An 18,110-nucleotide genomic window follows, 5' to 3' on the forward strand; every position below is an offset into this window, starting at 1 on the left:
CTATATGTGTGCAAGTGATCATCGGCGCTGTGGCGCGATGGAATGAGACCACTAATTAAGGACGTATATCATGCATGTGTAGTGACACAGCACCGACTGCTGTCCAACAGTAGCAACTGCGGTAGACAGTTAGCACACACACCGTTGAGCATATTCACACGGGTGTGCCGGCAGGGTGGAGGAACTGGGGCAAGGGTCATGGTAGACCTCGTAGGGAGGTGCCTGGAACCCTCTGGTGGGTTCAAGAAGGGAGGCGCGGCTAGGGAGGAGCCAAGCCGCATTGAGTATAATATAAGCGGAGAGCTAGAGCTCCGGGCTGCCGGTTCGGGGAGTGGACTCGTCTCCTCGTCGCTATCGTCGCCGCCTTCATCACTGCCACCTTTGCCCGATCATTGCGCGGCCAAACAGTAATTGGCTGTCTTGGTCGATGCCATCGGTGCAAAGCGGGCGGAGTCTTGTCTGGGGCGGGTTGTATGGCAGCGTGGTCGTGAGAGAGGAGGCCGTAGTTGGTGGTGTGAACGAGATAGAGATAATAAAGAGAGAGATGGTGCCCCCTGCAACTACCTCGTCTCTGACTGAGTGTGTGCGCTGCACACTACACGCCGAGCAAAAGGAGGACACTACACATGCAAATGGCAAATCTAGTCTACGAAAACTATTTCCTGGAAATTAGCAACCAATATAGAGTGGTGATTCCTCAATCGCCGCATACAAAACGTTATATCGATTACTAAGGAGCACAACACCTCAAACCCACAAACCCAGTTATGGTCAAGGTTAGGGCTAGGGTAACGGTTGGGATTAGGAGCATGTGTTCCAGCACGGGCCAGAGGACGGGTTGATGTACAGCTTAATCAATGGGTTCGAGCATGGGTTCATCATTAGCATCGATTGTAATTGGTTCTGTATACCGTATTATTATTTTTTGTCTTGATTCCTGTTCCATAACTGCTCTTGGAAAACTCACGCCCAAGGATATCGTTGTTTGGCCATGACACATCTCTGCATTATAATGCTTCCCTCCATATATTGTGAGTTATTTTGTTTAGCTTGACAGTGCTGTGCACCCGTCCCAAATTCTGACCGTCATTAAAGGTGAGCCAATCCCGGCTCTATCACATAGGCTACTTACTGCTCGTCTCTTACCAACTCGACAGGCCCTTACACCACCACTCCTACAGCATAACACTGAGTAGCCTGCATCATTTGAGTCCATTGAGGAGTGAATCCAATGAGTACGGTGAGTTGAACTGCCTTACAAGTTAATAATGCTGTGTTGAGAGAACGTTGCAGAGTATTTTCCAATCGAGTACTTACTAATAAAAACATTCTCAATACCCCCATTATTCTAGCTGTTTTAAAAAAACTAACCCCTTGTAAACAAATATCCAAAACATTAAGTGTAAAAAAAAATTAAGCATATGGTAAATAAAACGATGGTGTTGTGGTAGTGGTTGGTGTGCTGGTCCCGAGTGATGAGTGGTGAATGTTGGTTGGTAATGGTTAGTGATTATGATTGAGGATGGTGGTTTGTAGTTGAATGGTGTATGTATGTCAACTTCGTTTGCACCATACAAAGCCAAGCGTGCTAATCGAAGGTGTGGGGAATGGACAACAAACTAAACAAAGAGCAGTTCTAAAACAAATAGTTTTCAATTTGGATTTAAAAGTGGATAGCTCCAGTGGCTTCCTTGTTTCGGAAGGAGGAGCATTCCAGACAGCAGCAGATGTGCATCTGAAAACGCGCGATGCTTGACCATCATGATGTGCAGCAGTTGATGAGCAATGGTGAGTAATTGTGAGTATTGGTTCGTGATCGTGAGTGATGAATAGTCTCGAGTTGAATAATGAGTGGTGGTTGGTACGTGATGGATTTTGGTGAGTAATGGTGAGTGTTGGTTGTGATGGTGAGTGATGATGGTGATGTCGAGTTGAATAATGAGTGTTAGTTGCTATGTCATGGGTGAAGGTGAGGGTTGGTGATGGTGAGTGATAATGGGAATGGTGTAGTAATTGTGGTTTAGTAGATTTGAGTGATAAACATAAGTTTGTGAGTGATGGGTGATGGTGGGTCTTCTTCTTTCTTATGGCATTTTTTGGGGATTGCAACAGATTACAAATTGATGTTTATATTTGATATCCATTCGGCTGCTTCAGGAGTAGCTGCGTATATTTGTTTCAGGTTGCCGTTATATTATCTGATTGGGCAGTCGTTCACGATATGTTGAACGGTCTGAGATGTTGCACCACAGTCACAAAATGATTTTTTTAATTTTTCATTCATGGAGAAAGTGTGCACATCTTCCATGGAGTGTCCCGATCCGATTCAAATAGGACCAGATCGTCTTTGTTAGGTCAGATCCAGGTTGGAGGATGCTGACAGTGGATTTTTGCAGCAGGTTGGTGTTCGCCCAGTCTTCCCTTCATCGTGCTTTGGTGGTCTTGTCATCGTCATTGAGGTTCTTTGCATATTGACAGAAAGGTTTTCTGGATTTGAGCCTGTGCGGTGGTGGCACAAAAAATACCCTTGTTTATTGGGAGGTTTGGATTTCCAATGGCCTCACGGTACTCACTCACGCACACGGCATCGCGACAGAGCTGCGGAGGAGCGATGTTTGCGAGGACCACAACCAACAGCAGTGGTGTGCTCTTTAGCGTCCCTGAGATGATCCTCATGGTTGCATTTTGCTGTGTATCCACCAGCTATGGGTGCATGCTTTTGTTCCAGGCTGGGGTGCAAAAATTCTGCCGCAGAGAAGACTAATGCTGTGGTGGCCGTCCGGAGCATTGTTGCGTTTGCGCCCCATGTCGTTCCGGCCAGTTTATGCACGAGGTTAACTCGTGATTTTTTTACAGCAATATTCTGCAGGTGTTCGCAGAAGGTGACATTCCTGTCGAGAGTTACACCGAGATATTTCAGGTACTTCTCGTGGTGGACCTCTTCGGCACAGAAAGTGATGGCCAGTTTCTGGTTAGTGGGTAATGGTGAGTGGTGATGTTTGATGAGGATCATGATGGGTTTGCAGGCGTACCACTCCTGGTGGAAGTCACCATTACAGGTGAAGACGCCAGCAGTGCTGTTGCTGAGACACTGACACTGCTATCACCTGATGGTCGACCTCTCCAAACGATCCTGCTGAACGACACAAGCCCAGGAGACTATATTGGAAAAATTGACTCCCTCCCAGAGGAGCAGTTCTCTGTGTATGTCAGCGGGAAGGACTCGAGAAATGACACCTTTGGTCGAGTATTTCCAACAGTTTCTCAAGTCACCACGATAACACTGCAGGTATTTTTCCATCGTTGGCTTCTCTCTTGATTTCTTGACTCATTTATTTATGTTTTCTCTTTCATTTCAATGCACTGCCGATTACTACAACAAAATATACAGGCAGACAATATCGTATTTCAATATCTCTCCCCACATAAAATGTAAAGTATATCTTGCACAAACCAATCAGCCACATGGTCTTCTTCGAGTGTATAATTACAGCAGCATTTATTCACATACTGTACAATCAAACTATGCACCAGTTTCGACATACAGAGTCTTAACAGTAGTCAGGCTTGCTTGAATCATCTCATGAGTTGTGTAAGAAAGTGTTATTTTGGTTGTGGAGAGACAAATATATAGAGACATTGTCTGCTTATGTATTTTATGTATATTCTCCACAACGACGCTGAGTTATGTATTATATTATATTTCGTCGAACTTGGACCCATATCATGAAGATAGCCTATACGATCGGAAGTTCACCAGCATTGATTCCAGCAAGCCTTCATATTCTTAGGTTTTTGCGGTAAAGTCACGTAGGTAAAAATTTAAAATAAAAAAAAATAATAAAAGTAAAATGAAAATAAAATTAAAATAAAAATCACGACGTTTCGGAGGCAACACAAGCTTCCATCTTCAGGTGGAACCGTCACAGCACGATAGCTGTATCAAGTAAATGAGAGATTACAAGAGATACCACTCTGTATATATAATGGTTGAGAGGGGGGATGGGCCAGGAACGGCCCACTTTTTATTATTATGGTAAGGTGCGGCTTGAGACTACGGCTAGAATACATAACAAATGACTGAGCCTTTATTATGGTGAGATGCGGCTTGAGACTACGGCTAGCCTACGTAACAAAATGCTGCAAATGAGACTGAGCCTCTGCCATGTAGATGGTAAAAGCACAAAAGCAGGTCAGGAAGAAACAGCCTCCTGCTATGTTGTTTGGTGGGTAAAACTTATAGCAGGAAACCAGTGTGTGAAAAAAGAAGCTAAACCTGGTAAAACAAAACTGGCTGTCTATCAGTAACCTGTACAGTAGTTGTCTGTCAAATAAGATGGTCCAAATAAGTGTAGTTAAATCTTTTTTTGCATGGTTAATCACATCTTTCCAATGTTTACTCAGTTTGTAACCATCATCACGGTTGAAATTATGTATGTTTGTATATTTGTATGGCTTCGTGTACAAACCTTTGATGGTAGCCAGGAGGTTTGCAGAGCACCTTTGTCTCAGAAAAGACAATTTCATGAGAGCCCACAGAGTTGTAGCAATGATCCAGCAAGCCTGACTATTGATGAGAAGCTGCATGTCGAAACCAATCAAGAGTTTGCTTGACTTAAAGGAATTCTCCTGAAATTATGCACTCCCAGATAGCCGTGTGGTTGATGGGTTGTGTAAGATATACATGATACATTATCTGCTTATTTATTATTTATATTCTCCACAGTGATGTTTTTGATTATTTTAAGTTACCCATTACTATGCTACTTTTATATTGAAATATATATGTATATAAAATAAGTAATAAAAAAATTGCGACCCCTGGTCTTATGGGACCATACAAAATCGTTGATTATTTATGGAATTGCCTTCCACAGATTGTTTCACAAGAGCTCTACCCCAAACTTAGCAATGGCACTCCGGCCTATCTCAACATCTCCGTCACCAACTCTGGTGATGCAGACACATTCGAAGCTACAGCCAGTTCAGACCCTGGCTTCATTGTAACCATTTTCCCTTCGAACAGGTATCCATAATTTTCTCATACACCTATATCAATTGTTAAAAGAACAGCATCTCATAGATGCACACCTCATATACATATATTATTTCTGGTATAAGACATTGCTTATTCCAAAATGGTCTATAATGCAACAGGATGGTCAAGAAAGCACCCAGAATTTAGGGTTTACCTTGGATAGTGCTTGTGTAGGACTAGTACTGACTCGACAACTTCTTCGTCTTTCTCGTCCTTTCTTTATTCCGCATATCGTTCACGTCTTGACAGCATCGTTCAACGTTCCTCCATCCGCTCGCCCCCCTTCGCCGCTGCGCTCGATCTCTCTCCACTCGGATCCGATACTCTGCTGCTCGCTACGCTGTACTCGCTCTGTCCTCGCTACTCTGTCTGTACTCTCTATCCACTGCTACCATATATTATACTCTATCATCCACTGCTACCATATACTATACTCTGTTCCACTGCTACCATATACTATACTCTGTTCCACTGCTTCTGTCCCAGGCACCGTCTCCAGCTGCGACTCCAACACTTCCCCCAGACCAAGACTCCCGTCTCTCCGTTACGCTGTGCCTTTTATCCCCGCACCAATCAGTCCCAATTAATTATCTCATCCCCTGCTTCGCTACTCGCCCCCAGGCCCCCAGCCTCACGTGACCATGGTATCGCCGCCAGCCCGGCGTCAGTCATCAGCCACTCACCCTCCTGACCAATCACCGGCCTGCGTCTTCAGTTACCCCTAACACCTGTGGCGTCTCTTAACGATCTCCCCCTTAATGGCACGACAACAACAACTGTATCCTCAGTTGCCCCTAACACCTGTGGCATCTCTTAACGACCTCCCCCTTAATGCCACAGACAACAACAACTGTATCCTCAGTTGCCCCCACTGTACGCTGCTCACTTGCATAGCAACAGAACGCGTGGCGCGTGATATTTCAAGTCCTACACTTGTGTAAAGGAGAGCCGACACAAGATTGCAGAGGTTTCGTCTTTTAATCCTTGTCTCCCATCCACACCTGTTCCCAGCCGTCCCAATCTCGTTCCCGCCAAAGGCCCCCTCTTCCCGCCCGTTCTCCCCTTATATCTCCTCGATCACCCCTCCCACTAACCCTCCTATTGGTGGGAATCCTTCCCCTGACACCCCTACATCCCCCCCCCCCCCCCAGAGAAAAAATAACCGTCCTCGGTTCTGCCTCCCCCATGTACCATTTAAGTCTCCCCATGCCTCCCACCACTGACAGTGACGACAGCCCTTAACCCCCCCACAACTATACAATGCAATATAACACAACAAAATCAATTGTGCGGCCTTCCCAGGTCTCCAGCCAGCGTCCCGTAACAGCCCGGACATCCACAGGCAGCAGATGACCATGGCGGCCCCCTCCTTCGAAGGCCCTCTCGTCGCGGTCCCTGGTTCGGTGGTGCCGGTGTCGCCTTGCCTGGCGCCGCTGTCTCTCCGGCCCCCGCTCGTGCCGCTGCTCCGTCAGGCCTCACATGGGGTGCTGTAGGTGACAAGGGAACACAGGGCACCAAACCCCCTGCCGGTCGGCACATGGTGGTCGGCGACCTTGGCCTGGGTAGGGATGATGATGATGTTGGCAGTGATGTTGGTGATGTTGGTGAAGATGACGGTGGAGAGATGTATGGCTTAAGGCGGGTGGGGTGTACAAACCATCGTCGCTTACCCAGTTGGACCTGGACGCACTGCGGTCGGAGTGCTTTAATGACCTCGACCGGCCCTTTCCAGGGTCGGTGCAGCTTTGGTGAGAGGCCAACCGGCACCTGAGGACAGTGTAGCCATGCCTGGTCCCCGACTTTAAAGGGCTTGGCTGTCACTGTCCTCTCCCGTATCCGTACATTACTTTCTTGGCTCGTGGCCGATGTGGCCTCGGCTGCTTGGCGGGCCTCTCTCAAATAAATGAGGGAGGTCTTTAGTACCTTCTGCCATGCGTCAGCTCTTGCGGGAATGTCCGTCAGCTGCACCTCAATAGGCGGAATGGGATCCCGTCCGTACATCAGGAAAAACGGCGAGAACCCCGTCGCCTCGTGCGGGGCCACCCTGTACGCCTGGGAGTCCGCGTCTAGTGGGACCTGCCAGAACCCGGACAATAAATCCAGCATACTGAAAAATTTTGCTCCCGCCAGTGCATCCAATGAGTCGTCGATACGTGGTAGGGGATATGCGTCGGCCAGCGTGATGGCATTGAGGCGTCGGAAGTCCACACAGAATCTCAGTGACCCGTCTGACTTCTTGACTAGGACCACCGGTGCCCCCCAGGGACTCAAGGATGGAGAAATTATGTCGGTCCGCAGCATCTCCTGCACCGCTTGTTGAATGTGCCCTTTTTCCATTGGGCTCATTCTATATGTGTTTTGGCGCAGGGGTGCGGCATCTTACGTGTTGATGTGGTGCTGCGACAGATTTGTGCGCCCTAGGTCGAACGGTCCCCGGCTGAACACGTCCGAGAACTCATGCAAAAACGAGTTCAGCTGGTGTTTCTGGTCGGGCGGCAATCCTGGCTCAGGCCCCGCCAGCTGGTCTATCCACGATTCGGCCCCTCTGTCCTCGGACTGGCTGATGCTGCCTACAAGCTCGGGCTCTGTCCCTGGGGCTCCTAGTGACAAGGGACTAACGTGGGCCAGAACTGTTCCCTTCTGCACCGTCGCTGTTCTATCGGAGGTGTGCAGCACCTGAATGAACAGATGCTGGTTCCTCTGTACAATAGTTTCGGCTCCCACCAGCACATTGCGATCCATGGCAGCTGACGCCGGAGATACCATGATGGGTGAGTCTGGTCGGGCTGTCACGAGGGGGGACCGATATCGCAGCGGAATTAGCATCTGGGCTGCCGGGGGTATGGAGACAGACTTACTGACCAGAGCCTGCACGTAGGGTACACCCCGGCTGGCCCCCTCCGCCTTTAGGAAATGGAGATACGTTCCCTGGACTTCCGCCCGCCCATTGGCCAGATCGATTTTCATTGGCATCCGCCTCAGAAAGTCCATCCTCAACAGGCAGGGTACGGGCAACGTTGCGGAGACAAGGATGGGTCCTGCTACCGAAAGCTGCCCAATCTGTATCAGGGCTTCAACCTGGCCCAGGAAGCCCATGCTGCCTCCATTTGCTGCAATGAACGTTGTCTTGACGGGGACTAAAGGTCGGATTTTATCCGGCAGCATCTCGTGCATGGTGCTCGAGATGATCGTGGCTGATGCCCCCGTATCCACCAAGATACGTGCCGACACTCCCGCGATATCACCGACCAGGACCGAGGTTCTTGACGTGGCCGCTACCACCCGCCTTGCCAGCTTCCTCCATTGTGTGGCTGAGTCCGGCCACTGACCAGGCGGCATCTCGTTATCCTGTGGTGCATGGTGAGATGATGGGGGATGGATGTGAATGGACCGAAGATGGGGTTCCTCCCCTTGGAGTGCGTCGCAGCAGGGTGAACGCGCCCTTGTTACATAGTGTGGGCTTCCCCCTGGGTTGCGGGCTGGGCTCTCTATGTGGTGCAAATTGCCCCCCCTTAGTGACGTAGGATGGGTCCCCCTTGTGGTGTGGGGGGGCCCCCCCATTGTAGGGGGCGGTGGGGACTGGGGGGTGGGCCCCTCCCGGGTGGGCCTCTCCCTTCTCCCCTCCCTTCTCCCCTCCCCTTCCTTTGTCACAGGGGCATGGTCCCCCTGGTTCCGTCTTGCTCCGCCGCAAAGTGGTGGTGAGGCGGGCCGTGGAACTGCTCCAGGGCGCAATGTCAATTTTGTGTGCCGCCTCAGCCCACGGGCCGTTGCCCCTGGCAACTCGCCGGCGTCGCAGGTAACTAGTGACGCCACTTCCGGTTGTGACATCACGCCCGCCTGCAAAACCACGCCCGCCCGCGACGGCACGCCCGGCCGCGACGTCACATCCAGCCGCGACGTCACTCCCGCCCGCGACGTCACTTCCGCCCGCGACCTCACTTCCACCCGTGACGTCACTTCCGCCCGCGACGTCCCTCCTGGCCTCGGCTCGATTCCCGACGCGGTCCCCGGCCTCGGCGCGATCCCCGACGCGGTCCCCGGCCCCGGCGCAATTCCCGGCGCGATCCGCGACACCACTTTCGGCCGCGACGTCACTTCCGGATGCAACGTCACGTCCGTTCGCGACACCACTTCTGGTCGCGACGCCACTTCTGTTCGCGACGCGATCACCGGCCCCGGCGCAATCCCCGGCGCAATCCCCTTCCCCCGACCAGGACAGTGGGGACCGGGGAACGACACTGACGGCACCCACCCCGAGGAGACTCCCGGTGAGTTCGCGGTGTCGGAATTGTAATTGCTCGGCCCGACCGAGAGGCCGGGCGGGACGGCGTCACTCGCCTGGATCCTGTCGGCGTTCGGCCCCGGCGGGTTCCAGGTGACGTTGGCGGCCTCCGGCTCCGTGCAGCACCCCCTCGCCACATGCCCCTCTTGACCACAACGGTGGCAGACCCACGGGGCGTTCCATCGGGGGGGCTCGGCGCGATGTTGTAGAGGCGGCTGCCAGCGACGCGGCGGCTGGTCGCGCCCCTGGTCCCTCTGCTCCGCCAGTCCCCGGATCGCCGCGTACACCTCCCGCAGCGATGTCTCCGGCTCAGACGTCGGGGGTCCGTTCCCAGCTGCCCCACAGGCAGCCTGTGGCGACGGTGCAGGTTCGGCGGTTGGTGTCGCTGGACCCAGTAGCGCCGTGGCAACGGCTCGGCTGTTCCCCCCTGCCGCGCCAGCCACCCGGCCCACGGGTGGTGCCCGGCCCATGACCTGCTCGTGGGCTTGGATGGTGCGTTCCTCCGGCGTCACCACGGGCATTACAACGCCAGCACGGCAAGCGTAGGCGATGAGGTGCTCGACCACGAGCTCCTCGAGCGCTTCTTCAGCCAGGCGAGGGAAAGCCCTCCTCGCCAACACGAGCAGCGCACCCCTGTAGGCTAAAGGGGATTCTCTAGCCCCTCGCTGGCGGTCCTGGAAACGTTTAAAGGCTCCTTCCGCCGGGCAATAGATCTCCCCCAAAGCCTCGTAGGCCGCCTGTAGCGTGGTCTTGCTGTGCGAGGGAAGGGATGTGTAAGAGGAGAGTGCCTCTTTGCCCAGAACGGATGGCAGCGCTCGTAGTGCCTCTTCGTCTGTCCCCTCGAGAGCGTGGAAGGCAGCCTCGAATCGGCGGACAAACCCCTCCCAATCCTCTTCCTCGGCCACGAACTTGTCGACGGGCCCCAGCCGACGCGGCCGTCCTGCCACCTGCTCTCTGTGTTGGGTGTTTAGCCCTGGGGGTTTTGGCGGGAGTGGCGGCGGCTGGCGTGACGATGTTGGTTGCGGCTCCTGCCCGGCCGGCTGGTCGGCCTCCGGGTCCCGTGGCCTCTCCTCCCGTAGTACGCGTGGGGGTGAGGGTCCCGGTGCTGGCGGGCCCCCCATAGGGAGCCTGTGCAGTAGCTCCTGGAATGCCCTCTCCACGCGGGCCATGCGGTCCTCCATGGGGTCCTCCAGGCGATTCAGGCCCCCTGCTGCTGCTTCTGGTAGCAGGCCCCCTTGTTGCCCGGGATGGGAAGGATCCCCGGCCCCTGCTTCCTCTTCTCTTGGCTCTTTTCCACGGGGATTCTTCTTTGTAGCCATTGTAGATACCACCGCTGCCACCAGATGTAAAGGAGAGCCAACACAAGATTGCAGGGGTTTCGTCTTTTAATCCTTGTCTCCCATCCACACCTGTCCCCAGCCGTCCCAATCTCGTTCCCGCCAAAGGCCCCCTCTTCCCGCCCGTTTTCCCCTTATATCTCCTTCCCCTGACACCCCTACACTTGTATGGGTGACCACCGTGCACAAACAGATTTGTCATAACACTCATGGACATTTGTAGTGGGCAGTAGAGAAAAGTGCAGAAAATCCATTGTCATACTTTGATTATATGCTTCCACGTCTATCATCATCATCATGATACATGGGCAGATAGCCCGTAGGTGTCCACTGCACATTTCGTTAGTTATTTGCACTTTCTTCTGTCTTATGCAAATATGTTCAAATAGTGCACATCTTTACGGCACCAATCTCTTATGTCGTCTAGCCATTCTCTGTTAGGTCTTCCTCTCTTTCCAGTTCCTGACATTTTTCCGAACAACACACTTTAAATTGTCCTGTTGTCCATCCTACGTATGTGTCTAAATAGTGTCAGTTTCCTTCTCATAATTGCCGGCATCAGGTCTTCTCCTATCTGCAACCTTTTTCTTACTTCTACAAGTAAGGGTCCAGCTTAGATACAGTATCTTTCTGTAGCAATATATTTTGAGTGCCAATATCTTATCTCTGTCAGTCTTTTTTTAATGCCGAAGTCTCGCAGGCATACAAAACTGTACTGAACATGCATGTTCTTAAGATGTTCAGTTTGGTCTTGTAACTGAATTGCTTGCTTCTCCAGATGATACTGAATCCTTCCATTACTCCTTTTGCCTTTGCGATCCTCACTCTTAGTTATTTCGTGCAGGCATCCCATGTCAGTAGACTATACAAATTCCTTAACATTCACTATACTGCTGCTTTTTATTATTCCTTCTTTCTTAATGTTCTCCCTTCTGAACAGCATCATCTGTCTTTTCCACGTAATCCTCATTCCTACATCTTTTCCTGATTGATTTAGCCTATGAACACTTTCCATCAATACAACACGTCTTTCTTCCATCATATCTATGTTATCCGCGAATCTCAGGTTATTTATTTTTTCTCCTTGTGTAATAAAGGACTCTTTCACTGTGTCTGTCTCCGTTGTCCTTTATTGGGTTCTTTACACTTGTCCCACACGGCCCTCGCTCAGAGCCTCCCCGCTTGGCAGCTCGACAGCTGCCGTCGCTCCCGTAGCCTTTCTCCACTCCGATGCAGCTCTGCTGCAGATTCCCTTGTGCAGTCCTTCAGCTGCTCTCACTGCAGCTCCACCGCTGCTCCCCGTTCCTCCCTTGCCCGGTCACCGCTGGCGGACGGTGCCGAGTCTTACCGCATGGCGATCTCGCCACTCTCCACTCTCCGCCCTGCGTGGCCTCACCCTGTCTCTATTCCCATACTCTCCTCCTGTCTCTTCCGGTTCTCTCCCTTAAGACCTTACCCCTCTCTCTCATGTGACCTAACCCCTCCCCCCGTGACGTCATATCCACGAGGCCGTTTACGCCCGCATTACACCACCCTCCCCAGTAGAGAAAATTCCAGCCGACCTCGGCTGAACAACAACAACAACAAGTAATGCGAGCGAACACAACCATCATACATGCGAGGACAACGAAGCATACAATAGATATAACAATAACAACAAGAACACGAACAGTATAAATCAACGAAATGTCAGGGACTTCGACCGCGTGCGGGTCGCCGGTCCATCCCGGACAGGCGGCGGCCCTCCTGCAGACCGGGAACGTGACGGGGTTTTAAGAGCGACAGGATGAAGTCCTCCTGTCGCTATTGGAGGCCCGCCAACGTCCCGGTCCCGTATCCCTGAAGGCCCAGAGTCGGGGGTGTCCCGCAATCGTGTCTGCGGCGGGGTCGGAAGGGCGACGGGGCTCCGTGTCCCCGCAGCTGTGGTAGGCACGCCCCGAGCAGAGTCCCCTGTCTCCTGCAGTGTCACGGCCGGCTTGTCTGTAAAAGGCACAACAGGCGCTCTTGCAGGGTCAACAGGCACATGCAAGGGTGAGTCGGCAGCAACAGACCCTGGCAAGGCAACATCAGGAGATGACGCATCCGTTCGAGGGGCCACATATGGTTTCAAGCGAGACGTGTGAACGTACCAACGCTGAGATCCAAATCGAACGCGTGCAGACTGTGGGTTGGGAACCTAAATGAGGCGAACAGGCCCTTGCCATGGTTTATGTAATTTAGGAGAGGTACCTGGCCGCACCTGTGGGCAATGCAGCCAGGCCATGTCCCCCACCTTCCAGGGGCACTCCCCCTTAGAGCGTCGAACGCACCGTTCGTTCCGGGCCTGGGCTTTGGCTGTAGCCATGCGGGCCCCTTCCCGCGCCTCAGTGACACGGCGAACGGTGTCCTGAATGTAATCAGGAAGAGGCTTAGTAGGTCCCCTCACTCCTGTTCCCAACTGCACATCCATCACGACCGTACATAAGGAAAAACGGCGAATATCCTGTAGCCGCATGCGGCGTCATCCGGTATGCCGAGAGTACCCCAGGGATATGCAAATCCCAATCTGATTGTTTTTCACTCACCGTGTGACACAGCATGGCGGACAAAGTCCGATTTAGCCGTTCGACCATACCATCCGTTTGTGGGTGGTAGGGAGATGTCCGTATCGTTTTAGTTCCAAGAGCCGCGCATACTTCCCCCAACAATTTAGAAGAAAAATTTCGGCCTTGATTTGTGAGGAGCCTCTCCGGCGCCCTCTTGTCCATAACGTACCCAAATAGAAAGGCATCTGAAATGGACGCCGCTGACTGGTCGGGCAAGGGCCAGGCCATCGGCCAGCGGGAGAGGTACTCCACCCCAACTAGCAAGTATTTATTACCTTTAGCGGATGGCGGGAAGGGTCCCAAAATATCTAACGCCACCAATTCATTAACTCGAGACACCTGAATAGACTGTATCGGCGGCACATATGGGTGTTTAGGTGGCTTCCGCCGGGCACAATTGGGACACGCGCGAACGTAACCGACGACATCTGTTGTCATGCTGTGCCAAAAGTAATCTCGCTGCAACGTCAATAGGGTCTTCTGCACCCCCAGATGTAAGAGCGTGTCGCAATGCAGAGACCTAATCAATTTGTACCTCAAGGATGTCGGTACAACCAGACGCCAGTGTTCCTGTAACCCATCCCTCCACATCAGCAGACCATCGCGGAGAGCGGTTTCCGGCGTACCCCCCGAACCCGGTCCCCCACTCTCCTTCGCAGCCCGATTCCGTTCGACCATACCATCCGTTTGTGGGTGGTAGGGAGATGTCCGTATCGTTTTAGTTCCAAGAGCCGCTCATACTTCCCCCAACAATTTAGACGAAAAATTTCGGCCTTGATTTGTGAGGAGCCTCTCCGGCGCCCTCTTGTCCATAACGTACCCAAATAGAAAGGCGTCTGAAATGGACGCCGCTGACTGGTCGGGCAAGGGCCAGGCCATCGGCCAGCGGGAGAGGTACTCCACCCCAACTAGCAAGTATTTATTACCTTTAGCGGATGGCGGGAAGGGTCCCAAAATATCTAACGCCACCAATTCATTAACTCGAGACACCTGAATAGACTGTATCGGCGGCACATATGGGTGTTTAGGTGGCTTCCGCCGGGCACAATTGGGACACGCGCGAACGTAACCGACGACATCTGTTGTCATGCTGTGCCAAAAGTAATCTCGCTGCAACGTCAATAGGGTCTTCTGCACCCCCAGATGTAAGAGCGTGTCGCAATGCAGAGACCTAATCAATTTGTACCTCAAGGATGTCGGTACAACCAGACGCCAGCGTTCCTGTAACCCTTCCCTCCACATCAGCAGACCATCGCGGAGAGCGGTTTCCGGCGTACCCCCCGAACCCGGTCCCCCACTCTCCTTCGCAGCCCGATTCCGTAAGGTCACCAATGAATCGTCCAGCATTTGTTCCCGAATCCACACAGCCCTTGGAAGATTCAAAATCCCATCAGCCGGTCCCGGCCCCATTGGAGCCTCAGGCACCTCGACCGCCAATGCAACAGGCTGAGGGGGATGCTGGATCGGCGCAAACCTATGCGTCCCGGACGAGTACGCGCAAGGGGATCGCTGCGGCAACCTAGAGAGCGCGTCCGCATTTGCGTGACGCACCCCCTTCCGATGGTGAATATGAAAGGAAAATTCTTGCAGCGTGTCCAACCACCGCGCCAGCTGGCCGGATGGTTGGTCCACCTTGAGAGCATACTGCAAGGCCGCATGATCCGTGCGCACAATAAACGAACGAACATAGAGATACGGTCGAAATTGGCGGAGAAAGTAAACAATAGCCAAAAGTTCTCGGCAAGTGACGCAGTAGCGGGTTTCTGCGGGAGACAAAACCCGGCTACCGTACGCCACCACGCGCTCCACACTGCCTTTGGACTGAGAAAACACGGCCCCAATGACCGTGTCACTCACGTCCATATCCAGAATGAAGGGGTGATCAAAATCTGGATAATTCAACGTCGGCGCCGTAGCCAACCGATCGCGCAGGCCTTGAAACGCCACCTCTTCTGGCGGTCCCCAAGCAAATTTCCGTCCTTTACCCGTAAGGAGGTGCAAGGGCCTCGCGATCGTCGCAAAATTTGGAACAAACCTACGATAATATGAGGCAAACCCCAAAAACCGACGCACATCCCCCACCGTGGCCGGGGTTGGCCAGTCACGGACGCACGCTGTCTTGTCCGGATCCGTGGCAACCCCGTCCTCACTAACGATATGTCTCAAATAGCGCACGAACCGTTGCAGTAGGTGACATTTATTAGGTTTGAATTTCAAATTAGCGGAACGCATCCTGGCGAACACCGCCTCCAACCTCAGTAAATGCTCGTCAAATGTGCGGCTGAAGACGATAATATCGTCTAAATATATCAGACATGTCTCCCACTGCAACCCTGTTAATACCAGTTCCATCAACCTCTGAAATGTGGCAGGGGCAGCATTCAACCCCATCGGAAGACAATTAAATTGAAATAACCCCTGCGGCATACGGAAAGCAGTCGTTTCCCGCGAGGACTCGTCAAGGGGAAGCTGCCAGAATCCCATAAGAGAGATCTAGCGTCGAAAAGAACTTCGCCCCCGATAAGGCATCGAGGGAGTCGTCCATACGCGGCAGGGGGTACGCATCTGCCACGGACACTTTATTCAATTTCCGAAAATCCACACAAAATCGCAATTTCCGTCTTTCTTTTTAACCAAAACAACAGGCGCGCCCCATGGGCTGTTAGATGGAGATATTATGTCCGCAGCCAACATGTCATCCACTGCCCCTCGAACATGATCTCGCTCCGCCGGACTCATCCGATGCGAGTTCAACCGAATAGGGGCAGCGTCCCCTGTGTCAATATGATGGGAAAGCAATGAGGTGCGTCCCAAGTCCAAATCGTCTGAGCTAAACACGTCAGAATAACTCAACAATAACTTACGAAGCGCGTAACGTTGGTCCCCGGAAAGGGAAGGATTTTCCCTGCACAATTCGGTGATCCAGCGATTATCTGCAGCCCCAGGGCCCGAAACACCTGCAACCATGACCTGGCTGCCCAGATAATCCTGGGCCGTAAACGCCGTAGTGGCATGTGCCACAACCGTACCAGCTGGCACACACACATTTTCGGTACTTCCATTAAGCACCTGCAAAAATGGCTGCTGGTCCGACCGGACAATAGTTTGCGCCCCGACGAGCGCCGATCCGCCCGTTATGGTGGCGGATGGCGACAACAAAACCCCAATTGCACCTTGACGACCAGTCACAGGTTTACGATATCACAAAGGGATAAGCATCTGTGAGCCAGGTGGAATGTCCACAGATACCTCGGACAGCGCCTGCACCAGAGCAGGTCGCCCCCAGGGCGACGGCAGAAATGTAATTTTACGACCCCCCGGTAATTCAATACAGTTTTCATTAATTCTAATTAGAATGGGCATTTTGGCCAGAAAATCAGTTCCCAACAAACAAGGAACCACAAGGGACCTCGAAATTAACACAATTCCCGAGGCCGACACTCCTCCGATAGATATATTGGCATCCACCTGGCCCACAATACCCATACTACCCCCGTTCGCCGCGACGCAGGAATCGTAAACCTGACGCACGGCCTCTGGTGGGATGCCCAACAGATGGAAAATTACATCCGATATAATGGTCGCGGACGCTCCGGAATCCACTAAAATACGCACGTCAACCCCCTGTATAGAACCAGGTACAGTGGACAAACCAGTAGCGGCCGCGATGACCTGCCGTGCCAATTTACGCCACTGCGTTACCGAGCGACACGGCCCAGTCGATGGCCTCTCGTTATTAACAACACCCGGATCGCGCGACAATGGTGATGAATGAGGTGTCAAGCCTTGCCGGGTGTCTGGTGCGCACCGACTTGCCTGTCCTGGAAGATCCTTCCGCGGCGCGTCCGCTGTCGAGGCCTCCTGCTGAGGCGGACCTGGGATACGGGCCCAGCAATCCCTGGCGTAATGGCCCTTACGACCGCAGCGTAAGCAGTTGATGTCGTTACGCCGCGCCGCAGGCCCCCCGTCCCGACGCTCCCGCGTCGGCGGTGCAGATCGCGGCCCCGGCCTACTGCGGGCCGACCACTGAGCAGAGGCGGCTGTCAGCTCCTGCGGGCCCCCCCCCCCCCCCCACCGTCAGGAACGTACACCGCCTTCTTGGGATCCCAACCCACGGCACCTCCCTCGATGATGGGCCCCCCCGTCCTTGCTTTCAACGGCGCAGATTGAACTGGGCATCCAGACATTTAGCGGCCGCCCGGGATGTCAGCTTTTCGTGGCCACACACCGGCATAGGGATCCCCAAATCCCGGGACAGCTCGAGGATTTTTCCCAAAATGAGAGGTTTGAGTAGGTCAGGCTCCGTCTCCGGGTATGCGGCCATGGCCAACTCCAAGACAGCACCCCTGTATGCCACCGGCGACTCCTCGGGTGCTCGCTGGCGTTGGGCGAACCGGCGATGAGCATCATCCGGTGGCTCGTATGCATCTGCCATCTCGTCGAAAACTCCTCTCAACGTTTTCTTCTTCTCGGCCTTTATAGAACGGAAGAATCGTACCGACTCGTCGTCGAGAAGAGTCGGTAGAACCTCCAATGCATCAGCGTCAGTCCACCTTGCAGAGCGCACCGCCGCCAAAAATCTGCAGGCGAAAGCACTCCAATCGCCACCGATGGAGAATTCTTTAACGGTTGTGAGATGACGACTGCGACTCCTTGTTGCGCCGTCCTCAGCAGATGACTCATTACGCGGCATATTCAAAATGGCGTCGCATCGCAACGTGTCCAAGATGGCGGTCCCCCGCCGCGGAGAGCGCAAGATGGCGGCTTCCCGCCGTTCTTCCCCTGCCATGCCCAAAATGGCTGAACATGATTATGTGGCAGATGGCGCTGACAGCGCAGGCAAGGCGGCGGCCTGCAGACCACCATCG

The 18,110-nt window shown here is 53.1% G+C and overlaps 1 protein-coding gene across 1 annotated transcript in view; it reads left to right on the top strand.

Moving 5' to 3' along the window:
- Positions 1-18,110, top strand: part of LOC133358997 (uncharacterized) — an 89,595-nt gene that overhangs the window by 29,982 nt on the left and 41,503 nt on the right. The window contains exons 10-11 of the mRNA XM_061577373.1: positions 3,027-3,289; positions 4,878-5,026. Of these exons, the coding sequence (XP_061433357.1) occupies positions 3,027-3,289; positions 4,878-5,026 (412 nt within the window). The remainder of the gene's footprint in view (positions 1-3,026; positions 3,290-4,877; positions 5,027-18,110) is intronic.

This window comes from Lethenteron reissneri, chromosome 64 (genome assembly GCF_015708825.2).
Source record: "Lethenteron reissneri isolate LAM-NWPU_2019-01 chromosome 64, ASM1570882v1, whole genome shotgun sequence".
Lineage (NCBI taxonomy): Eukaryota > Metazoa > Chordata > Hyperoartia > Petromyzontiformes > Petromyzontidae > Lethenteron > Lethenteron reissneri.